The sequence below is a fragment of the Thermobia domestica genome, chromosome 18 (assembly GCF_964235325.1).
Source record: "Thermobia domestica chromosome 18, izTheDome1.hap1.1, whole genome shotgun sequence".
Lineage (NCBI taxonomy): Eukaryota > Metazoa > Arthropoda > Insecta > Zygentoma > Lepismatidae > Thermobia > Thermobia domestica.
The window spans coordinates 138,659,939-138,685,900 of record NC_137471.1 but is presented as its reverse complement, the minus strand read 5'-3'; the positions used below and the strand labels follow the sequence as shown (position 1 = coordinate 138,685,900).

At 36.0% G+C, this 25,962-nt stretch overlaps 2 protein-coding genes across 4 annotated transcripts in view; one reads left to right on the top strand and one right to left on the bottom strand.

Annotated features, from left to right (window-relative positions):
* The window catches only part of LOC145676217 (uncharacterized), a 176,805-nt gene extending 172,914 nt beyond the window's left edge, over positions 1–3,891 (top strand). The window contains exon 3 of the mRNA XM_081747142.1: positions 3,683–3,891. Within this exon, the coding sequence (XP_081603268.1) occupies positions 3,683–3,888 (206 nt within the window). The 3' untranslated portion in view covers positions 3,889–3,891. The remainder of the gene's footprint in view (positions 1–3,682) is intronic.
* A 57-nt stretch (positions 3,892–3,948) lies between these two features.
* The window catches only part of CIAPIN1 (cytokine induced apoptosis inhibitor 1), a 49,206-nt gene continuing 27,192 nt past the window's right edge, over positions 3,949–25,962 (bottom strand). For all 3 annotated transcript variants that reach the window (XM_081747140.1, XM_081747139.1, XM_081747141.1), the window contains exons 4-6: positions 10,837–11,002; positions 7,346–7,467; positions 3,949–4,172 (exon numbers count right to left, since the gene is read on the bottom strand). In XM_081747140.1, the coding sequence (XP_081603266.1) occupies positions 4,059–4,172; positions 7,346–7,467; positions 10,837–11,002 (402 nt within the window). In that variant the 3' untranslated portion in view covers positions 3,949–4,058. The remainder of the gene's footprint in view (positions 4,173–7,345; positions 7,468–10,836; positions 11,003–25,962) is intronic.

The following is a 25,962-nucleotide window of genomic DNA, read 5'->3' as shown; positions in this document are numbered from 1 at the left end:
TATTTATGTATAAATGAGTCTGAGCCAAAGTGGACTCAAATAATTCGTATCTTTATTCACTTTTCTTATTGATATGCAGATTAAGTCGGTGTATTTCTTTAATTTGGACCAATAAAAGTCGTTGTTAACTAACTTGAACTAAATTAGTTCTTCTGTACTCCGTAGTGCTTTGAAATTGTTCATATGTAATTCTGTGTAATGGTTTCACTTGTGCAACTGTTTATCTTTTTGTCCTTCTGAAATGACTCTTGACTAGAGATGCAAAAAAGCCGGCTTTTTTGAATCGATGGTTTTTTCACATAAAAAGCCGGCTTTTTTGGGAAAAAACGAGAATTTTTGAAATTTTGGCTTTTTTCATTTTCATGATTTTTCTATCTAAATAGCTTTCTTACAGTATATTCTATAGTTAGATAAGAATTCCATGACCTAAATGCGATATTTCGCTCTGAAATTCACCATCAAGATGGATGGAGCACATGTTTTACGAATTAAAGCTAACATGAAGAATGTAGTATTTGAGGGCAATTTTAGAGGCTATTTAACTTTATTTTAACTTTTGAGTTATCGACATCTTTTTTCTTCTCTAGATCATTTTACTTTGTCATCCGTGTTTCATTTCTAAGAGCTTTTAGTATTCTAGCTTCTAGCGCAAAAGTTAAACTTGCCCATTTTTCTATTTATCCGTCAAAGCGTACGTTTTTCAATATATCCGTCAAGCCGTACTTCCACATTTCTGTTATACTGTAGCTGTGAAGTGATTGAGCAATAATTTTCCGGACACAATCTTGAATACCAATTTATACAAATAATCACTAGTGGATTTAGAAAAATACTTTAGGAGGGGTTTTTCTGATTGTTTCGTTTCCTAAAAAGTCCTAATTTTATTTGGGAAGTGCTTGAAGTTTATGAGTACAGGCATAACTAATATTTCGTTTCGTTTATATGTTTAGCAATAATCTTCCTGATACAACCTTAAAAATCATTTTATACTGAGAATCAGTGGCGGATTTAGAAAAGTATTTTGGGAAGGGTTTTTCTTACTAATGTTTAGTTTTTTTAAACGTTCGTAATTTTTATTTGACGGGAGCTTAAACTTTATGAGTCAAGGCATAACTAATAGATATTTTGTTTCTTGCAGACATTCCGTAACTGTGGGGAACGGGCTTCAATCCGAAAGACCGCCCCCCTAACCTTCGCTAAACCGTCACTGCTGGTAATTAGTAATAATAACGATTTAAAAACAATAAGAAAGGAAGTCGGCCATTTCACAGTACACGCACTATTTCTACATTCACAGATGGAATGAAGAAAAGCTTTGTCAGAATGGTCGAATGCTTGTTGAATCCCGGACTTACCCATAGAAGCGCAAAAGCTCCACTCAGTCATGTTTGTTGTGCAGTTGTATTTAGCTTAACTTAAATATATTCCGTAGTCCTTTTTTTGGGGGGGGGGGGGAGGGAGTTCCGTAATGATATGTTGAATCCCTCTTGTTAAAAATTCAGAAAACTTGAGGATTGGGTAAACCGTGATGGTGGTTATACAAAACTTAACTGTAGAATTTGAAGAATATACAGAACCAAAAGCTCTAGATGTGCAGCCTTTAAGTGTATCATATTTCTCTTATGTTTTATTTTAATTTTATTTTGTTTCAAAAAGAGGGTATGGAATATTTGGAAGTAAAAATACTACATACTATTTTGCTAGTTATTAGTATATTTTTTTAAAAGAAGTGTTTACTTTTAGGGTTGGCTGGTTTACACCAACATTTTTTTAATAACTGGTTTAAATCAAAAAAAAAAAAATAAATAAATAAATAAATAAATAAAAAATAAAAAAGAATGAAAAATGCGAATCGTGTGAACTTCATGGTGACGTTTCCAGATATCAAACCATCTGCAATAGTTTTATTTCCCTTTCACCTTTTAATCAAGGTGTCCCATGTTCAATTCTCAGTCGAACCACAACCCTTCTTTCATGCGTAAACCAAGTAGCGCTTCGGATGTCAGTTTAAGCGAAAGTCTTCTCCTTGATAACCTTGGTATTTTGTAAGGATGTTAAGCCTAAACATGCGAAACGAAACCAAATTGTATATATCTGCATGCCTAAATGCGTTTTTTTTTTTTTTTTTTTTTTTAAATATATAAAGAAGCCAATATTGCTTAAATATATTGATAGAAATTGGCAAAATGTATCGATTGCCTACGTAGCTTCCAACATTAGCTTGGATTTGACTTTCAATGATATCTACGTACTAAATTTGTAATTTAATACCTCAGTTTTAGCGTAATGATTATGATACGTTGACCTTTAAATTTTACATGCAAAGCAGATTTTCCCGTTATTGTCTTACATTTCATGTAATGACGGGATTTTCCCGACGGCTAGGGCGGGAGATTCTCAATTTAAGAAATTTACTGACCGGACTTCTTTAAGTTTATGGGAGTTCTTCCGGCATAACCCCGCTGTTGCATAATAACACCAAGGCGAAACAAACTTATTTCTGTGAATATGTAATATAAATACATAAAGCAAAAAATCTAAATCAAAAAAGCCTGCATTAAACCAAAAAAGCCTGCATTAAACCAAAAAAGCCTGGTTTAAACATCCCCCAAAAAACGGGTTTTTGGCATTTTTAAAAACAACCATGGTTCTTGCCAACTCTGCTTACTTTTGTATATAGGAGGTTAAAAAATTCTTAGTATATACATTGGTTAATCCTGTGGAATTCATAATGTAAATATGTTGAAGAAAAATTGTTTGAAATATCTTTTGGAAATTCATGGTTTATTTTCGAGGTTTTATATTATTATCAGCATCAACCACTAATTAAATGACTTTTGTGTTATAGAGAAGTGAAACAAAGTCTGATTTATTAATTTAAAGCAGAATTTTGAAAAAAGCCCAAATTTCCCAAGCAAAAAAGCGAAGCAGAAAAAACATTTTTTTTTTTTCAAAAAAGCCGGTTTTTTCCGAGCCCTTGCATCTCTACTCTTGACAGTTATATTAAGAAGCATGTAAAGATCAGTACAACGTTTATATATATATATATATATATATATATATATATATATCAGGATTTCTTCATGAGAGAGTCGGCGGACGTATCGCATTTGTGGCCAATTAGTCCTGGTTCCGAGTTCAAATAGAGGACAATTTCTCTCGGATGTAACTCGAGAAGCGGTTTTTATTCCGCTTTAAGCTTATGTGACCCCTTCCAGCATAACCCGGTTGTTGCATAATAACATCAAGGCGAAACAAACTTATTTCTGTCCATATATGATATGAATATATAGAGCAAATTATTTAAACCATAAAAACCTGGTTTAAACCAAAAAAAAAAAAAAAAACGTTTTTTTTTTTAAATAAAAACCATGGTTTTTGCCAACCCTAGTTTGTACTTCGTAACCATTATTTATCTGCAATGAAGAAAACTGCTAATGCGATCTTCTATAGAAGAATTCGCTCCAACATGTGCAGTTGAGATAATCTATGTTAGTTAATAAAAAGTTAGACGGATCGTTGCATTACCTTCAGTACGACTCTCGTATTAGTGTCAATTTTGTAGAAACAAATGGAATAGAGTGACGAGTGTGAAGTATATTAGTTCCCATACAAATTAATTTATATTTCAACATAAAAGTATAAGCAGCGAGTTAAAATCTTTGATAAATATGATTTTCAGGTAAAGAAGAAGACGAAAAAGCAAAAGAAGAGCGTATATTACGACGAGCAAAACTTTATATGTCTCAGGCTGCTACACGTCATTCTTCAAATCCAAATTTTGCTGCTACTGGAAACAAACCAAAGCCTTCTCTACAATTCAATCAAACAAATGAAACTAACAATGAAAAGTTGAACTACACATTCAAAAACTCTGTCTCTCTGTAAAAGTGTCCATATTATATTACACTTTTGAAAAAAAAATCCAATTTCTCCAAAAATATAACATTTGTATTGTGCTGTATTACTTTATTGAAATTTCATTTACTAAATAACAAAAGTAACTAAAAAAGTAATGATAACAAAAGTAACTGAAGAAAAGGGTATAGGGCTCTGAACTATACATCCGCCTTGAGTTGTCTATCCGTGAGCTGTATCTTTTCCCCAGGTTTAAATGCTGGCATTCCAAGGTAAGGACACGATGCGCACCTGAATGCATCTCCCAGGTAACACTAGAAAGACAAACACATCAACATGCATTCATTACTGAACAGAAAACTTTAAAAAACAACGTATTGTATATCTAATGTAAAATATGGAATGCTTATAATAAGAGTTGCTTCCTTTCGAACTTTCACACCACAGATAAAGATTTTCAAAGGAAATTTAAAATTTTCCCCCTGACCTGTTAAGAGAGACATACAGAGTCCGCCAGAAAAATGTATACACTGTTTAAGAAAGAAAAAAAAAACTATATATTGTGTTTCTTAATTACAGTAATTTTTGTTCAAACATGTGTTACAAAAATGTTGGCTGACGAAGCAGGACTTGTTACTGTAGGCATCCTTCCTGATCTTCCTTTGTGAATATCGCAAATCGTTCCATGCGCCTTAAACTTGTCAACAATGCGTTTGATTGTTAGACGGGTTGGTGGTTCGGTAGAAACTCCCCTCTTCACTGACACTGCACTTCGATGGCATTCCCAAACCTAATAAAACACTTCAAAACGTACTTTCGCTGCTCGAACGTCAAACGTGCTCCTGCCATTTTCTTATGTCGCTAACCATGATGACAGTACCGACATCTGTTGAGCGAAAAACCGTACTACAACATAATTTTAACTGCAAAAAATTGACAAAGTCGACAACTGTTGGGCGAAAAACCATACTACAACATACTTATATTTCATATCAATTGTTAATGCCAGTATCTTGATACAAGATAACAAAGAGTGTATACGTTTTTCTGGCGCACTTGCATGTTTCATATTTGATGTATATATTATGCCTCTCACAGATGTCTACATTTCTCACTCTACTGTATCCTTAAGGTATGCTGTATATTTGTGCGTAGATCCCCCTCCCTCTTTCTCTCTCCTCTTAAAGAATCCACTCCTCCACTGCATTGATAATGAAACTATCTAATAGCAGTCTTGCAATATACAGAATAGTGTTATAATATGATTTCAGAGTTCCCACTTGTCTGGAAAGCACGAATTTCCTAAACCTAACGTTCCAGGTTACGGTTTATAAATTTTCAAACCTACATATAATGTTTTTTTTTTAAAAAAAAAAGACTTCATCTATTATGTATCTACGTACATATATATAGTGTGTGTAGGTAGAGAAGTTCTGCAAAATAAACTAATTTATTTTATAAAACATCCCCTACTAAATAACCGAGTAAAGCAAAACGGGAAATCAAGCACGCTTACTATTCTCAAGTATTCTTTCATATATAAAACCTTTAATGCGTATGCTAACTATCAGAATACGGCAAGGCCTTAAAACTGCTGTTTGTTCGAAATTAATTAAAATAATTTTTTAATATTCTTTTGTTTCGTATCCATTACTGAATAGAAGTAAACTAACTTTAAATCATTCGCATTAAAGAGTTTGACTTTGCTTTCCTGGATGAGGAATGGCTGTTTTATTTTAGAGAAAAAAATTGCTTTCAGTTAACATATATATAAGATGTCCCCGAGAAGAAATGCCTATATTTTGGGAACTGGGAATATCAATGATTCTAAGCAAAGATCCCAAATGAACAAGTGTCCGATTTTGAACGATAACTTATATATATATATATATATATATATACAGGGTATAACATAAATGCATGGCAAAAAATGACGAGCTAATTGCGGACATCCACATAAGTAAAAATGTTCCTATAAACATGGATCCCATGCCACTTCGTTTCCGAGATACAGGGTGTTCAAATGTTGAGTTAATCCAATGGCTCACTATGGGAAAGTAAATGAAAATGTTCAATATTACAGGAATAATACAATCAAGTGGAATTATGCCTGTGCAAATATATTTACACTAACATAGAGAATGAAACTAATCAACATTAGTTATTGGGTTGTCAGTGTTGCCAAGCTGGTACAAAGCATTATGTTTCCAAATAGCACTAGACGTCCACACTTTAGCATATGAGTGCTGATATCAAAACGTTCCTAAACATAGAACAGATTCCAATTCATTTTCGAAAGACAAGGCATCCAAGTATGAAGTCAATTAACGGCGTTGGATAGGACACAACGGTTCATAGATCACAACTCTGGCATGAAAGTGTTATTGTATCGTTACAAATGAATGCACATGGGAATAACTTAGTATGAAACCACAAAGTAATTAAATGTTAAAAGCCATAAAGTAAAGTTATAGGTAACAATGTTGCCTACTTCGTATAAAGGCGTCTAGTGCTATTTGAAAACAACACTTTGTACCAGGTTGACAACATTGACAACACAATAATCTCAATTTTTGATTAGTTTCATTCTTTATGTTAATGTAAATGTATTTGCATAAGCATAATTCCACTTGATTGTATTATTCCTGTAATATTGAACATTTCCATTCACTTTCCCACAGTGAGCCATTGGAAGGACCAACATTTGAACACCCTGTATCTCGGAAACGAAGCAGCACCGGACCCATGTTTATAGGAACATTTTTACTTATTTGGATGTCCGCAACCGGAACATTAAACTCAAAATTAATTAATTAATTACTTCTACTACTACTACTACGAGATAATAATAATAATAATAATAATAATAATAATAATAATAATAATAATAATAATAATAATAAAGAACTATGAGTAACGTGAGCTGAGGACCACAGAGGTATATCAACAAGTCACTCCGGACATCCTGGCCCTTGCTTAGTATGTAACTCCATATCTATTACTGTGATATCCATTGTAACGATAACTTTTAATATTCAGGGCAACAAGTGTTTTTTTTTAAATCTGGCACGCGCCAGAAAGAAATAAAAAGAAGAAAATGTAGTAATTAATGTTGAATTGCTTGTCATTTTATGTTTTGAAAAGTAAATTGCTGTTGTTTACTAATCACTCAGACAACGAGTTTATTTTGCCGTTGCTATGGAGATTAGACTGTTATAACTGATTTGTGTAAAGATATAATAGACATACAACGAATTGAGACGTAGAACTATAGTGACATATAGAATCTGCAAAAAACAAAATCTCTGAAAAGTGTACAAGTTTAAAAGCTATTTTACTCAGTGTGGTATTATTTGGAAATTTACTGTATGAATTATATTTTAAATAATTCTGTAATTCTGTTTAACGAACTTAGGGCAATATGTAACTGACTGAATAAGATTATCCCATCAAGTGCGGAATGAACACGTGCCGTGTCTATACTTACATTCCCGCAAGCTGATGTTTTCGGTTTTTCTACTTCAGTCTTCTTGCCCTCTGCTTCCAATTCTTCAGCAAGTCCACACGTGCAGTTCTTACAGGCTTTCCTCTTGCCTGTTGTTCCGCATACTAGAAAAATATACAAAGAAAGAAATTACAGTTACTTTTCAAGATGAATATAACAATAGAATAAAAATGAAAAATGCTATGGAATAAAATACTTTATACTACTCCGACAATTGTGTAAATCCATATTCAGAAGAAAAATACTCTTTTGGGAACTTATATTGTGTCTGGGGATTCTAGTAACAAACAGGTGAACGATCGTCGAAAACAGACTATTAATAAAACACAAGGTTTTTTTACTGATTACAAACATTTATAAGTCATAAAATATGACACATAGACAAGTAATTTTTATCTTAAATTGCATGTAACATATTCAAGTTTTTGTGTACACAATTAATAAATTTCTATATTTGATCCTTTCGTTGCCCGAAAGATATCCAGGCGATATTCCGATTCCACCCATGTGTTTGTCAACATTAAGTGAGGGATGGATGTTACGACATTGGTAATTCTGCGCCGTGATGCTGCGATGTCGTTCACTGGTGTTTGATAAACCTAGTCCTTGATATAACACCGAAGGAAGAAATCCAATAGTTTTATGTCCGGTGACCGCGGAGGCCAGTTTATGTGACCATCACGCCCGATCCATTTTCCCGGAAATGTTGTATTCAAATAGTATATTTGTATAATAGATAAAAAGTATTTGTCTATGTGTCATATTTTATGCCTTATGAATGTTTGAAATTAGGAAAAGAATTTCGGTACACCCTGTATTTTATTAGTTGTTTGTTCTCGATGATCATTTACCAGTTTGTTATTACAGGGTGTCTACTCAAATTTCAAAATGAAATCTCGTGACTTTTTCGAGACCGTTTCTTTACCAAACTATAAAATTTCATATTTTCAAGAGCGAATTTGGGTGCAAATTAGGCCAAAATTTTCATGCATGCGATAGAAGAATGCTTTGCTTGCGATTTAGTAGCGTCTAAAGCCGGCCATAGACATTTTTGGTGGTGAATTTTGACCTTTTATAGAACAGAATTTTCCATCTGTGCTTATATTTTTGTACATAAAAAAAAAAAAAAAAAGAAAAAGAAAAGAAATTCGTGACCTGAAAGCTAAATTTCGTGACTTTTTCTTGACACTCATAACCGTTTTCTGATTTCGTGACCTTTTCATGACTTTCGTGACCAATAGACACCCTGTATTAGAATTCCCAGACACAGTAACGAATCAAACCCTTAACAGTTGTTATACAAGGTAATTGTTGTACGTCATGAATTGTAACTATTGAAGGCCTGATGTATTACCATCCTTCTAAGGCCGCTCGCACCTTGACCAGATGACAGGACAGCCGGGACGAGATAGAATAATGTAAACAATACAATAAAGCCTTGTACTGCATACTCGTTCCAGCACGTGCTAGGCAAAGGCCTCTCCATTGTTGTGGTTGAGTCACTCATGCCTCTCTCTTCGCATCCACTGCCCTCAAATCGTTTAAAAATAAAGCACCCTTTTTGTGATCTGGATAATTACTTTCATTAATAGTACATTTCTCCTCTGTAATCAACAAATATATTATCCCAGATCTTTAATAAGCTAGTCAGTGAAATTATAACTAGTAATTCTGTCACAAAGGAAATGCCACTAAATAATCAAAGTACCTATATACTTTAGGTATTTACAACTTAGAAGTCTGTTATCTCATTTCTCTGCATTCTTTTAAAACTTCATCTTTACCTATCAGCTAAAAAGAGCCTCTGTCACTTCCTAGCTATCTGTATGTAAGATGGATGGGTATGGATAGGCCCAATGTACAATATACACGACGTACGATTATTTACAGATTACCTATTTTAGTAACCATAATCTTTCTGTACACCTTTTACAATATAAATTACATGTTTTTGTTACGTTACAGTCTGAGTTAAGTTTCAGTTTGACATGCAAATTTCCAAAAGAAATGAAATCTTTGAGTTTTGTCCCACGGTTATGCCGGCTAGGCTAAAGAAGACAGTGACGATGAGAAATGAAGGTAGTGGTGGAATGAATAAAATGGCAGGAAACAACAGAAACCCGAGAAAACCGACGGCACACTGTGTATGTACATCACAAAGTCCATATGGCGCGAGCTGGGATCGAACCAGAGACCTCACGCACCAAATGGGAACGTTCTACCATTGAGCCACCGCGGCCCGTGCAACTTTTCAACCTTTTCTTCTGCAAATTAGTAACTCGGCAAAATAACCATTAAAGATTACTTTATTGCTAGTAATGTACAGCCAGATAAGTTACAAAGCTTCAGGCACATTGAAATAGGATTTAGGATAAGCTGCATAAAAGTGGATGAAACCTATACAGTAAACAAATAACATATATTCTTAAATCATTGACTACCGATTTAAGAATATATCACGTGACTGAGTTTTGAATGTTAATGCAAGTGTGCAGTGGATTCTGATAGTTCTTTTGTTATTTGAATCTTCTTATCACAGTTATGTACTAGAGAGATTCCCAACGAGAATTTATAAAACTTTCCCTTACGGTACAGTCAGGGCCGGCCCTAGGCAATTTACCGGCCTGTGCAATGACATTATTTGTTTCCCCCCCCCCCCCCTTTCTCCAAAAAGAGCAAATCTTAAAAACTACGATTTTAAGTATGTTACACCATCATGAACAACGAAGGAGAGGGAAACAGCACTCGCACTCACAAAGCCCTAAATACTACAAATACAATCTCGTTGTGACTTTTTTTTTTTCCTTAAATAATAATCTATTATGTTAGTGAAAGATAAAGCAAACACCTGCAAAGAAAAGATGGTAATCCTTTTTATAGAATTCAATATCAAGCTTGAATCTCAATATATCAGTTTGCAATTCCAATGCAACTAGCTTTTTATCTTTATTTTTGATTTTGCTTCTACATCTCTTAGATTTTTTTAAAGAAATCTTCTTTCCACCTCCAATGATAAGGAACTTGTTTGTGACAAACACAAGATTAGTTTTCATAACAAAACTCTGATAACTAACTAAATGGAACAGGTGTTCGCTACTGTTCGAAAATTGAATTCTTGTATTTGACAACAATCAAGCAATTCATGCTAGGATTTATTTTACCATTTGCTTTAGCACTGTCCACTTAAACTAATGCGACTAAACATGTAATATTCAAATAGACGGTCAGCTTAGTAAATTTAACTACCATCACCATGAAGTCTGCTACCAACAGGAATATTTATTTTAAATAATATGACAGATTTTGCCACCCCGTACAAATGGACGTGTTGCACATATGGTAGAGCCGGCCCTGGATACAACAGAACAACAACAGAAGCTGGTAAGTTTTCAAAATAATCAAAATGGCTCCAGTGGGAGACTTTTTCAAGAATCTTATCTAAGTCTAGTAATACATTTAGAGCTAATCTTTACCCCGTAACGAAGAAGGATCAGGTTTCTTCAGATCCTCTTCATCCAGCAGTTTGTCAGAGTCTATGATATCATCATCAACTGTATCGTCTAACTTCCAAACAGCAGCAACATCAGTCGATGGCTTTACGAGGTTCTTCGCAAAGGATAACACGGAAGAGGAACCAACCTGCAACAAAACAATAAGTGGTTAAATAAATGTATGCATATTATCCAATGTTTGCAATTAATTATTATCATGTGACTATACTGAAATATTTTGTTCGGTAGAGTCTAATAAAAGTCCGGGATATAAAATCCTTCACCGAATTAATTTTCTAAATAAATCTCTAAAGGTTTTCAGTTCAATAAGTACTTAGCACACAGAGGTGGCTTCGGAGAGAAGTTCAATTTGTCTTAGGTTATGACGGGAACTCCTTTGCTCAATGCAGCCTCCGGAGTAGGCGATTAGAAAAATGACATGCAATCTTTGAGTTTTGCGTCTCACGCTTATGCCGGCTAGGCTAAAGGGGACAGTGATGAGGAGAGATGAATGAAATGGTGAAATGAAGAAAGTGGGAGGAAACGGGAGAGCCCCGAGGAAACCCACGCACACGGTGTTTGTCCACCAAAAAGTTCAGTTGGCGGGGGCTGGGATCGAACCCGGGACCCCAAGCTCAAGAGGTGAACGCTCTACCACTGAGCCACCGCGGCCCCAGTAGGCGATTAGAGGGAGTCTCCTTTGCCCAATGCAGCCTCGGGAGACTATTGTAGGATTTCTCCGTACCTTAATGCAGCCCCGAGTGAAAGCTAATTAAAGAATATCTCCTTTGCTCAATGCAGCCTCCAGAGATAGGTTTAAAGAGACTGTCCATATCCCATTGCGGCTCCCGGAGAGGGGTGTTGATAGGTTATTGATCAGCTGTAGACTGATGCTGTTGTCCTCGTGAAGTTCTCTTTTTGGTGTCCTCCTGAAGGAAAATTCCTTGGGGGAAAGTTGGCCGTCTTCAGTTTTCTTCCGAACATTCTTCGTGTCCTCTCGGCATCTGCCTTCCATCGTCAGCTGGTGTTTACAATTACACGTGCTCGTAGTTAAAGCATCTGTTTGTAATAGTTGCTACACAAGAGGGAAGGGAACTTTACAATATGTATTCAAATAAGTCAGTACAAGAATCGGAACATTGTAAGTCGATACTTCAAATAACTAGTTCATAATTACTTATCAAGTGTATGAAACACACTATAATACTTCAAATCATCTAACTGTTCTGTTCCTCACCAATTTTTCCTCGATATTTCAAAGGAGACCCTCGGTCACTCCTTTTCTGGATTTCCCTTGTAATATCGGAGGAAAGGTGAATGAGGAATAGAACAAATGAGTGATTTAAGATACGAAGGTGGGTTGGAAAGTTCGTGGTCTGATCTACAAAATTAGAAAATATTTGGATAAGTTTTATTTTTCCATGTAATCCTCCTCGACCGAGATACATTTACGCCATCTCTCCGGGAACGCTTCTATACCACTTTTAAAAAATGATTCCTCGAGCTCTGTAAAATATCCCAGTACGGTACTTTTCACCTTTCCATCCTAATAAAATCGCTGATTCCCCCTAAAATCTCTTTCAGGTTTTCAAACAAGTGAAAGTCCTAGGGTGGGCCAGATCAGGCGAATAGGGCGGGTGCGGCAACTGGTCGAACCCACAGAAATGAATTTCCGCCATGCAAGCAAGAGACGTATGAACGCACGAATTGTCCTGGTGAAACATCTTTCTTCGCAGCATTCCTGTCCTTTCAATTCTGATATCCTCACGAAAACTTCGTAGAAGGGTGCAGTAGTATTCAGAATTAACAGTCTTTCCCTTTTCCAAGAAATCAATCAGGGTAATGCCCGTAGCATCTAAAAATTGATGCCATAACCTTGTTTGCCGACAAAACTTGTTTGGCTTTCTTTGGGACAGGAGATGCAGGTCGTTTCCATTGCTTCGATTATTCCTCCGGATCACTTTCAAACGGTTCCAAACAACCACGGGTGAGTCGATTGCGTTTCTGCTCAACTGATAGCAACTTGGGTACTCATCTCGCGAACACTTTAGAAAACCCTAATACGTTTACGATAATGTTTTGTGCTCGCTCACAGGAAATACTCACAGGTTCAGCTATCTCTCGAATTTTGATTCTGAGGTAATTCAAAGTCAGGTCACAAATGTTATCGATATTTTCTGAAGTGGTCGATGTTGAAGGCCTCCAATCCTGTTTCTGCTACGCTTTAATTGAGCTACCCACTTTTCCACCATAGAATAAGAGGGCGCAGAGTCTCCTAGTATCTCTACTAAGTCCATATGAATTTCCTGTGATGTTAAACCTTTTTATGGAGGTATTTAATGTCAGCTCGATTTTCTCCATGTCTCAAGTTTCCGTCATTTCTGCCTTCTAAACTTCTCTGAAACAACAGAGCAATGAAATTTTACAGTGACTACCAACGCATATAGCTACGCAGCTAATGTACACAAACATAAAATAAAGACTTCCTTCCTAGTCAGGGCACAAAATTTCCAATCTGCTCTCGTATAATATCTCATTTCTGCACTTTCTGAAAACATTAAAGATAACTTATGAAAATTCATGAAAGATTACGACTATAGTTCTATGACATACCGACAGAAAAAAAAAACGCAGAAATGGAGAAAAAACATTAATCTGAAACAGAAAGGAAGAAATAAGATTAAAAATTTGTAAGATGATTAACTTCATCTTGATTCGCTGAAGTTCCCTAATGTTTTCTGAAGAATCAAATTCTTGAAAGCTACCTGTATCCTTTCATGAGATGCTTTCGGAAAATCTAGGTAGGTGATACGTAGCTTACAAGTACAGTATTTGATAGAGAAACTTCCCCAACGTAACACGAAAGACAAATTATAAAACAGTTTCTTGTTTGTGAAGAGGTCGAGTACGTAATTGCGTTTATTAATTTTGTAAGGTTCAAATTTAGAAATCTGTCTGAAGGATGCATACAGAGTACAAATGTTTGATTCTAATTTTCAATATATAATCTATAATACTCTACTATTTATTAAGATAGCGTGCCTCCAAATTAAGTGAAAAAAATATTGTTGTTCCAGACTGGAAAAAGATTCTTAAGTGTTTTTTTCCTTTCTTTGTTTTCTTTAAATATATTTTTGGTTTTGCTTCCTACGATTGTACCATGGCTAAATTAACACAAAGACAAATAATTAACGGAAGTGAGTAATTATAAAAGAAGAGGTGGGATGCGAATGTAGAAAAGAAATGGGAAAACGTTGTAAAAGTCACAGTCTCGCATCGAAGCAGGAACCCCTTCCACCAGGAGTGAGCACTCTGTCCTGGGCCACAACGCTCTCTATCTATCTTGGTTTACAATGAATGTATACTGTGCTGAATTTATGTTTCTGTTTATAAAATCAGCAAGAGTCCCTGACACTGGGTTGAAATATACCCTGCAACCTCAGTATGAATGAAGAGTCCCTGGCATTGGATTGAAATATACCTTGCAACCTCAGTATGAATGAAGAGTCTCTGGCACAGGGTTAAAAAATACCTTGCACACTCGGTATGTGTGAGAAACATAGCAACTGCATTTATTAAGCAAAGGCCTCGGAAAAGGGTGAGCGTAAAGGGGAAAAAAAAAGTATGTCGCTATTTTTCCCTGTTGTCAAAGAAATGCTAAAGGAAAGAAAAGATTTGTTACGTCGAAGAAACAAACAAATAAGAAGCATGAAATACTAAACGAACGAAAGCATATAATCAATTAGAGCTAATTAAGGAGATTTTTCAGTCTGGGTAAAGTATTTGTGGACTGCTTAAATCTTTAATTAACAAATTCTGAGGGGGTCACTGTGTTCCTTCACAAGGATTTAAATAGGGAAGAAAAATCATGGCGGTATTTTTCAGTATATGAAAATTTTTTGAGGAGGAAAACAACTGAGGTTTCGCGTGGGCCGTAAGGGCGAAGCGAAGAAGGCGTAACTTCAGAATGTATAAAAAGAATGGATCCTGAATTAATAAAAATTAAGAAGTGATATAAATAATCGACCTTAATAAAAGCAGGTGCAGCGATTTCGCGCAGTTCTCTTTTGCGTAATTTTGAAAATGAGCAACGTCGAAGAGAGCAACACTCGGTAAAATTGTTTGTTTACTAAGTTCTTTTAGGCGGCACTTTGGAGGGCTCAGAAGACCGAGGGATCCGCGAAGACTTGCGTGTCTAGTCCCGGCCGGTTGCCGGTGGGTTTGAGTGATACGATGTTTGCCTAGCCCTAGATAACGGAATTATATAGCGATGCACTTCATGAGAACTGGGCCGTATACGGTGAACAACTTCGCACTGGCCGGTGAAAATATTTCTAGACCCTTCGGTCTTGTAACCAATCAATTTCACGAATTTTAAGAATTTAAGTAAACTTAAACAAAATCGATTCCCTTAGTTATTATCGACGGTTTTGCGCAAAATTAAAAAGAAGTTTGTGATTTTTTTTTTTTTTTTCATTTTCTCAGTTTCCATCATTTTTGGTCAAAGTTAAGGAAATGACTTACTGACTTGATTTCTCACGTATAGTCCGATTTTATTCCACTTTTAGTGATGATTATATATATATTATTGCCACTTCACATACAGTGATCAGTAAAATAATTAAGTAGTGCGAGGTTTAAACAATGATTCTATAATAAGTGAAAAGTGTTATAATGAGTTTCGCCCTAGTCTAGTAAATACTTTTTATTTTATTTTATTTTATTTTATTTTTTTATTTTTTTAAATTTTTGATTGATTGTTCTTTTATGAGCGTAGCACAAATCGCTTTGTTGTAATGAAAGAATGGTTCGTAAGAAATAATGATTTATAGGCCTTGTTTTATAACCGGATGTAAGAGATTTCTTCTTGATATAACCCAATAAACTGTTAAAACTTTAACAGGGTGGCCACTCATTTGGAATTTCAAAATTCCCTGACTTTTCCAGAAGTTTTCCCGGTTTTCCAGAAATTTCTAGAGAGATCTAAAATTGGTATATCATTGTTTTTCAAAGCTTAAACAGAAGCTACAAGTGAAATGCAATGTGGACTAGAGGATCATTATTAAAAAAAGAATCACAAAAAACACTAGCGAAGATAAATAATCTAATTTTAATCACTTACTTGCCTAATTTTCAATTCTCCTGTGTGTTTCCACTCCACTGTAACTAACTGCTGCACAGAAAGAGAAGAGGAATGTCTATCCCTATCGCTTTCCAACCTTAAGCTTAATACTAGTCACAAAAGTGCACACACTTACAGCCCACTACTAAAACACAAATTACTGGAACGAACACTACTTTACTGAAATGTTTTAAAACCTCAAATCACAGACTTGCAGTTCACTAAAATCAAACTGAAGTTAAGACCACATCCACTTAAGTGTTTTAAGACATCAAACCAATAATCTCATCATCAATTGCAGACAGTTTCTCCTTGACATCATTCAACAACTTCATTTTCTTCGCCTCGAGTTCAATCAGTTTATCCTAAATGGCATTTCTCTTCTTCTGTTTCTTCTCTTCCTCTTCTTGATTCCTCAGAGACTCAACATATACTCCATGAGCATTGCGGGCAGCATGGACAACCCTCTTTGTAATTGGAAACTTATCAATACCACCCACAGCTGAAATTTTATCATGTACCTGCCTGAGTGCAATTAGACTCAACTCGCTTTGATTTTCAATTAAACATTCTTTGTTGATTGAAAATCCCCTCTCCACACTAGCATTTCCATGAGATAAAATGAGGAGAAATTTCACAAAATCAGTCATATGTATTGAGCATGCGCCTAAATGCAGCATCTCCATCCAATGGTAATCTAATCTCTTACCTTTCCTGTTATAAGTCCTCATTGCTTCCAATACAAGAGGATTTTTAGCAAAAACTTTGAATTCACCTTGGATTTCATCAGCTAATGTTCCTGAAATCCAATTCTTGAATACTACAATTTCTAGGCAGTCGAACAATCTCTTTGCAGCTACAGTGTCATCCATAACAAACACACTTGGATCCAGGAAAGAAATTGCTCTTGTCAGGTTGAATTTTAGAGATGACCTGTCCATTATTTTCAGTATGAATTTCTGACATCCTGCGCGACAGTCTTGTCGAAATTCAAGAGTCTGTCTATCCGATACGGTATTGGCTTTTCGTAAAGCATCCTTTGATGTGTACCCAATGTTTACAAACTTGGCTGGCTTTAAGTTTTCGCTATTATTGAAATCAATCTTAACCAATGGCCGGCCTTCCAAAACACTATCTTTCACAAAACGACCTGCAACAGACAATACTATGGCCTGGAGCGAGTTGTAAAGGAAAGGAGCTAATGGAGCTTCTCCCTGAAATTCACGCAGGATAGGTTCAACAGTTTTTGCTAATGTTGTGAAAAAGCCAAGTTTTGCACCAAGCAGGTTATCATTTGTGAAATGTCTTACAGTATCAAAGCTTTTGCACTGTGGTACTTTCTTCTCATCAACAGCCCACTGTACGTATTTCTTTAAGTTCGGTAATATTTCCATCACCCGGGAAGCAACGTCGGAATTTTCTGTCCATCTAATGCTGCAAAATTTTTTCGGAAACACAGAAGACCCTGTGCATCTTATGTAATCTGCACGACGAGCTGGAACGTCTTTGAATAAATTATAAGACGCCCTTAGGAATTCTTCTAATTTCCAACTTGTTGCTTGCATGGCAGCTTTAAAAGCACAATTCACAGTATGCAGCCCACAACTTCCAATATCAAGAAGAATTGGATCTGAAGGTGAACTTACAAGATCTTTCTGCAGGTCACTTAAAAATTTGAAGTTAACATGTGGGCCATCCATCGAAACTTGAACAATTTTCTTGAGGTCCAAACCTAAGATACCATTCTTGAAATTAACTTGAATGTCTGCTGACGTTGAATGTCCGAGGAACACTGAATTTAAATATCTTGCTGACACTTGGTTTTTTTCATTGTCCCAAAACCGAATCGTAAGGTCCATTTGCTGCTTTTGCGAGACTTTGTTAAGGTTTTCATCAAACCCAATAACATAATGCTTGCAAGCTTCTATTTCTTTGAGAAGATCACCTTTAAAAAGTCGTCCAAGACCATGAAAGATAGTATAAGCTAACTTGGTACGTTGTAATTGCATCTTACTACAAATTTCGCTATCAGGGAACATGAACTTGAAATTTGTTGGCAGTCGGGAAGCAGATCGGAATGACAAGTGTTCCATTACTGCCTGCAAACACCACAGAACTTCAGCTTTAGTTACTGACTCAGACACTAGAAACGACTTCATAACATTAGCATGTTTATTTTTAATAGATTCTTCAGAAGCCACCAGCATCTTTTTTACTTACAACCAGTTCTTCAGCGGGACAAGAAGGACCTGGATTCTGACCACTACATTCCACTGCATTCTTTTGCTGACAAAAAGTTGTTATCGGCCGAGTTACTAGAGAGTTCTTCACAGCTGCAGTGTGTTTTTTGCCTTCCACGTGGCTAATAATAGCCCGTTTCCCCATGTTGCTAAGGCTAAAAGTATTTCTGCAAATCTTACAGAATGTAGCATTCCTGTTGTCCTTCACAGCAGAAAGTCACAATGAGAAATTTGGGTTGGACAGCCAGTCGTTCGAAAAAGTAGCTTTTTTAGACATGATTGAGACGCAAACTGAAATGAAAAATAATAATAATATGAATATGAGTGTACAATTCATTCACATCAGAAATTAATATATATAACAACATCAATAAAATAAGTACACTGTCTATTGTTTCTCATTGCTCAACGTTGTTACTGAATTTGGTATACCGAAAAAGTTAGATTAATAAGATGTGTTTAATTGAATCCCAAAGCAAAGTCCGCGTAGGAAAATACTTGTCCGCAAGCTTTCACGTTGAAAATGGCCTGAAGCAAGGAGACGCTTTGTCGCCATTGTTATTCAACTTTGTCCAGGAGTATGCTATAAGGAAATTAAAGGATAGCAACCAGGGCCTCGAGCTAAAAGGTGTTCACCAGGTTATGGCATATGCCTATGATGTAAATCTGATAGGGGAAGATAAAGGAACAATAGAACGAAATGCAGAGACTTTATTAAGCGCTTGCAGGGAAATGGGGTTAGAAGTAAACGCAGATAAAACTAAATACATGGAAGTTCGCCGGAATCGTGATAATGCAAATTGAGAATGCGTCAAGATTTGGTACCCGTAGCCCCTTTAGCTTTTAGTCTGTGAATATTTTGGGTACAGATAGACAGACAGACACGCGCATTAAATATATAGATGAGGCCTGTTTTGCAAAAGTTATTTTGAAACTGGGAATTAATTAACAACTTATATTTTTAATTCCACGCATGCTATTATATGTTATTACTGTTAGAAAGACAGTAAATACTACAAGCTTATGCTGCGACATTCAAAGAAATACTTTTGCAGCTTCCCGAAACATGTTCGTTGCCATTAGGTACAATTTTCACTTTCTTGGAATACATCAAAACTCAACAATACTTAGAATCACTCCCCACTTCAGTTATGCAAAATAATTCTAAAACCTAGAATTATGTTGAATTCACTATATTTAATTGTATATACAAAATTGTACCCCTAAACCAGTGGCGTATGCTGGGATTGTAACTTGGGCTATTACTAGACCTAGCAGATCCAGACAATAAGGCTAGTTGATTAAATGTTAACTTCACTAACAGTGCAGTCTTTTCTGTAGTTGTTTTATTACACATTTCGAAGAATTAGCACTAGCAACTGTCTAGTTCACTTTAGATATGGGCTTCAGTGATAGCTTTGATAGCCCACAATATAAGCTACTGCCCTAAACTCATATATTACACTGCAAAACAATGCCGCGTCTTTGACGTGGGAGACCCGGGTTCGATTCCTGGTGGGAGCTCATGTGGTTCGTATTCCACGTTAATCAGTAGGTCCATGTCTCATATAGCCTCACTGCTGAACGGAATGTTAAACTCAGAAAAATCAAATCAAAATATCCCTTACTAGTAGAATGAAGAAAAGACATTTTAGGAACTGTCGATTTTTGTGCAATTAAAGAGTAATTTGTGAACAGTGTTTCTTCCATACATGTTTTTTGGGGAACACTGCCCCCTGAAGCTCAGAGTTTCCCCGAAGGAGACCAAAATAACAGTCAATCATATAATAATAAACAGAATAGTACCTGCAGTGCCCCTACGGAATACTAAGTGTGCCCCCGGAACATTGTTTATGAAAGAAACACTGCTTGTGAAGGACTTTTTTTTTTTTTGTGTGTGTGTGTGTGTGCGAAATTTTATCTCAATTAGTTCCAAAGCGGCTAACATATCGAGCCCTTGTAAGAAGAAATGAAAGTACACTCTAATTGTATCGTGCTAATAGGTTAATTTTTGAGCCATTTTTCGTGTCAATTAAAACGCAATTCTTGTAGCTTTCTTAACTGCACGAGAAGACAACAAATACGTACTCACGGAGCGGCAAATATTTTATGGCACCATTTACAAAAACTTTATATTTTCAAAGGAAACTATATACATTAATGGGTCATTTCAAAAAAGTGGGGGGCCACTGCCCCCTTGCCCCTCTAATCGCCGCCCATGAATCAGCCATCCGTTATTCTCTTTACATATTTAGAAGCGAATAATTTATATACGACGAATCAACATTTACGCAATGTTACAATCAATATGCATGCTTATTTCCTCAGACCGAAACAAATCTGTACTAGAATTTGGGATCGGAAAATCGAATGTAACGGAAACTCAAATACGAATACGAACAATGCACGAAAAGGTCGATAAACGACTCAAAATTACAGAAAATAAATCCAACCCATCGCAGAAATGTCGTTTTACATAATATTTACAAATCATTGACATTGGAAAAATTCATAAAAATTACCAGTGTATATTTTATCACTCCTACGGGTGGTTACGCGCATTAACAAAAACTGACACGTTAATCATACATAAGGTATACACAATAAATTCACACACCACGACAGGAACCTTGGGCAACTCAGGGACACGAACCCCTAAATCCCAGTAAAATTATTGTTTTTAATTATTCTTTTATGATTCCAGGCCCCCGGGCATTTGTCCCCTATTCCCCTTCCCATGTCGCCGGCCCTGCAAACTCGTAAACCATTATTAAACACAAATCATGTGAGTTATACGGCAAAGAAGTCCATGTGTTAAGAAAAAGAATTACTCGAAAACATGGTATTTTGATCCAGGCCCATAGCTAGGAAATGGCCAACGGACGTGGAGCCCGCACCCAGCGACAATCCTCAACTCCCTTGACTGAAATTTTCATTTCTTTTTTTTTTTAAAAATAAGTAGTCAATAATTCTTAAAGTTATTTTCTTGGAATAACATTATTACAGAATTTGCATAAAATCGATTTAAAATTGCAAAATTCAAATCAAGAAACTGTTCTACTCATTATCTGCTTATTATTCGTTAATTTGCAATCAAATATTTCTCCGGATTTAACAACAAATATACAATACCTTCACGAGCTGTGCTTATTAGCAACCTCTGTCATATTGCACTACAAGGTTATGCTATCATTATTTGACGTCACAAATGAATGTCACAAAAATACAGCAGACAAAGAACTCGTTTCTGATTGGTTATTAATTTCGGCATTTCTTTGATCTAACAACATATATTGTTGGCAAGCAATAATTCCATTGTTGAAAACAGTAAATTGAAACTTTCAGTTAAATATTATTTTATAATGTAAAATGAATTAAAATATAACCATATTGAATTAGAAATGAGTAGTTATGTGCAGATATACTGAATTTAGACCGAAATCGTTTAAAATAAAGATATTTTATATTTGAAATTAGGCCTATTATACTGACGTACAGGTCTTTACAAATTGTTAGTATACTTTTATTTCATAGTGTTGTTTTAAAACTCTTATACAGCTCACACACGAGCGATAAGCTGTTTTTCTTATTGTTCATTCACAGAATGAGCAAAGATCATCCCACATGCAGTGTTGAATTCAGGGGTGCCCCGGGGGACATTTCCCCCGGAGATAAAAAATCCCTCCCCCCGAAGACACATCAGAAAATTCACAAGATATTAATATTGGTATGATTTTCTCCAACATATCCATCCAGCATTACCCCCCCTCCCCGGAGAAAAGTTTCTAAATTCAACACTGCTCACACGGGTTTTTCGCAGACCGTCAACTTCGCGGCGCAAAACAGGGGGAGGCGGAAGCGTAAAATCGCATTTTTTTCTTGAGGAAATTTTCACGAATTTTTTGCGACCTTAGTTTTCAAGGTATCATATTGAAATTTTGCACGTATTCTGTGGACCTTTGACTATTTTTCATGGAAACATGAAATTTTCATGCTACGAACCCATCATCACTAGCTCAGTATATATTTCACTATGTTGTAATTGAACAGTACTATACATCAGTCACGAACAAAGGCGTCCACAGAAAATTTCGCAGGGAGGGTGAAGAATACAAGCTTCCTTAATAAGTATAAGCTTTTAATTTGAAAACATAACTTCCTATTATAGAAATTATTATTAACCTATGCAATTTTCCAGAGTGGTCGACTGACCCTTCGACCCCCTCTGTGGACGCCCATGGTCATAAATATCGTGAGGAATTATGTATTTTATTAATACCCAACCCCCTTGCACGTAACTAAAAGATACCGTCTTTAATGGTCACACAGGCCTACATGACAGAATAGTTAGGCCTATCTACATCCTTATTGCAAACAGTGTATCACAAAAATTCAGTAGGCACACCTCTATGGCTCTATAAAGTTAGGTGTTTTCATTACTAACAATTCAAAGTACTCACAAAGCTGAACACAAACAAAAAATAAAAATAAATAAATAAATAAAAATAGATAAAAATATAATTTCGCTGTTGTTACAAGCCAAAATTACAAGCCACACGATGTGTGATCCCCCTCTCACACGCAAACATAAAACAGCACAATCGTGATTCGTATATATTCTGAAATAACTCTTAATGCTTAATATATTTTTTAATAACTGCATATGCATAATCTATCTTTACTTACCTCCTTAATCTTCAACCTCTTAAATCCAGCTGCCGGATCATAAGGTCCAAAATACAGGCGTAGCACGTTTAAATACCACACAATTTCACACAAGCACACATTGATACAGCGTAGCTAACGTATATATATATATATATATATACAGGGGCGGATCCAGGATATGATCAAGGGAGGGGCTAAACCATATTTTGCCGTTTTATCCAGTGTAAAGCAGGATCGAAGTCCATTTTATCCAGTGTATACCTGAGCGTCAAGGGGTGGGGCTATAGCCCCTATAGCGCCCCCTTGGATCAGCCACTGTATATATATATATACTGAACCGGATGGTTAGCGCGTGCGCGTAGTCCTGTGGACACTCAAAAGTTTTGGTGTTGGCCAAAGAGTATGGAGAGGACAATTATGGAGCTACCTGTATTAAGAAGTAGAGGACTTCGGTCTAGAAAGCCGGCATTAACAACTTTAGGTAGGCCCGGGTCCTAAAGGTTTTGTCGTACCAGCAGTGGCGTGCGATGGTTATGCAACCGGGGAACAGGTCGACATAGATAGGAAATATTGTGTAACAAAACAACGGAACTGAAGTAAATGAACACTAATAAAATGTGCTTTTAAGAAATCAGAAAATTTTGTTTGTAGCTTTTTTTTTTTTTTAGAACAGTAGTACATGCAGTAGCGGAATTGGGTGTAAAAACTAGGGGGAGGGGAATGCCATTACTTCAAATTGGTGGTCAAAAGGTCAAATATCTGTAAAAAGCATAGCCAATTAATCGTGTGTCGCAAAAAGTACTGCCGCCACTGAGTACAAATGCATGTGGAATCCACACAGTTTTTGATTCCACATAGAAATACACGCATTAACCAAAATTCCACACATTTTGTGGAATTCGACACACATTCGGAACTCTTCCGGCAGAAATACTCAACTACCGTTCAGCCTTTATATTAATCACGTGACTACCAAAACGGGATGCAGGGGCGCAGCGTGTTCCGATAACAAGTGTGTGAATTACAAAATGGTCCCGATTTCGCTCCAGCTCAATTCATGGGCAGCACTAAATGATAAAAGAATATGAAGAAAGTATGCGCAGCCCAAACCAGCAGAGCTAGACAAACGAAACCTGGAATGAACGAGCCGGCTAAATGGCTAGGAATACAGGAGAACGTAAATTTTCCCCCGAGTAAAAATTCCCGGTTTTTCATAAAAATTCCCTGACTTTTCCATGACTTTTCCAGAATTAAAAATTTCCCTGACTTTTCCCGGTTTTCCAGGTTTTCCAGGTGAGTGGCCACCCTGTTTAATTTCCGTAGTTGAAATCTGTCACCTCACATACATACTAGTGTTGTAATGTTTCCTGCTTCTTTTTTACTCTTATGACTCGTCAAACAGTAAAATTTCTAAATTTTTATTATCTTTCTCATCTAAGACACAAGACTCAAAAGTTGTAAATTTGAAAAAAAAAAAAAAAAAATGCACTTTTAATTTTTCATAAAAAAAAGAAAAAGAAAAAGATGTCAGGCTTCAAAATTCATAAATAAGCTCTCTAGAACCATCTAAGCAGGAGTGTTAATATTAGCATGATATACCTTAACTTCGCAATGAAATCTTGGTGCAAAAATTGAAATTTTGTAAGTTTCAATGTTCAAATTTACATCTAATTTCGCGGTATTAATGTACAAGAGGAAAAAATTACGTATATAACACAAAATGTACTGCTTTTTGTGTAGAGTATAGTGTTGTTTGTTTTAAGTCTCTATGTTAAATAGTTTCTGAAAAATTGCAAATGTTGAAAAACGCAATAGACTACATACACAGCACATTACAATTTAACAAGCAGATACATTTTTTTGAATTTATTTATTTTGTTGTTCAATAACAAGAGAAATGTTTTTAAACTCTTAGGATATGTAAGTTTCAATATGCTGAAAAAAATTAGAAAATTAAAAATGATCCTGCAGCTGCCATTCGATGACTTTACATGGATTGGTCCTAAAAGTATTTTTTCTTTTATGTAATTTCAACCTTCTCTGGGATCTTTGTAAGTAACTTCTTTTCTACTGCTATTCCTTTTTCTTGAATATTTATCCACGAGAGACACACACTTGAAACTCCAAAGCAGCCCAAAAGTGAAGATTTGTTTGTTTGTTTGTTCGGTTTGTAGATGACAAACAAACAAGAAAAAAAAAAATATTAGTGTTTTGTTAGATTCTTAATTTTGTGGATAAATAGTGAACAAAAGGAATGGTAGCTTTCTTTCAGTTTATCGTTCAACGATTACGCTCTTTAGTCTAAGGCAAAAAGGAATAGTGTCAAAAAGATCGAAATGTTATAAAAGAAGAAATATAAATATATAAGAAATGCTTACGATGAAAGATAAATATACTCGAGATGGAACTTCTTAGTTGTGCAGGGAACAAGGAAGAGGTTGTTACTGCGAGGGTGATTCAGAAAGTAATGCCTCCAAGGTGATACATTTATTTATGTTTGACAGATAGCACCGATACAGGTATTACTGGAAAGCTTGCAATGTCAGCTACAAATGATGGTATCATTTTTCAACATAGTCCCCATTACGGACAACACACCTGCACCAACGCGAAACAAGGTTTTTCATGCCGTCAGCGAAGGATTATGCTGGCTGCTGGCAACACCATTGCCGAACTGCTGCTTTCACCTCTGCGTCACAACTGTAACGTTGGCCTTTAAGGTGATCCTTAAGTTTGGGGAAGAGCCGAAAGTCGCAGGGCGAAAGATCCGGACTGTAGGCAGGATGTTAGCAACACTTTGCCAGCGGATGGGACAACTTTGAAGTTTTTTGGCGGAGGAGAGGACATCTGGTGGTACTCCATCGACTGACGCTTCGTTTCTGGGTGGTACTGGTATATTCACGACTCGTCAACGGCAATGAATTCCTGGGTGCCAACCTTCCGAAGTCAGAAATTCAATGATAACCCGCTGTTTCAACCGGATGTCACCACAATGCCGTGGATTGCTCCATTACTCCGGAACGAGAAAAGATAGGAAAGTGAAACAAGTGACACTTTATAGCTTAGACATCAGTGCAT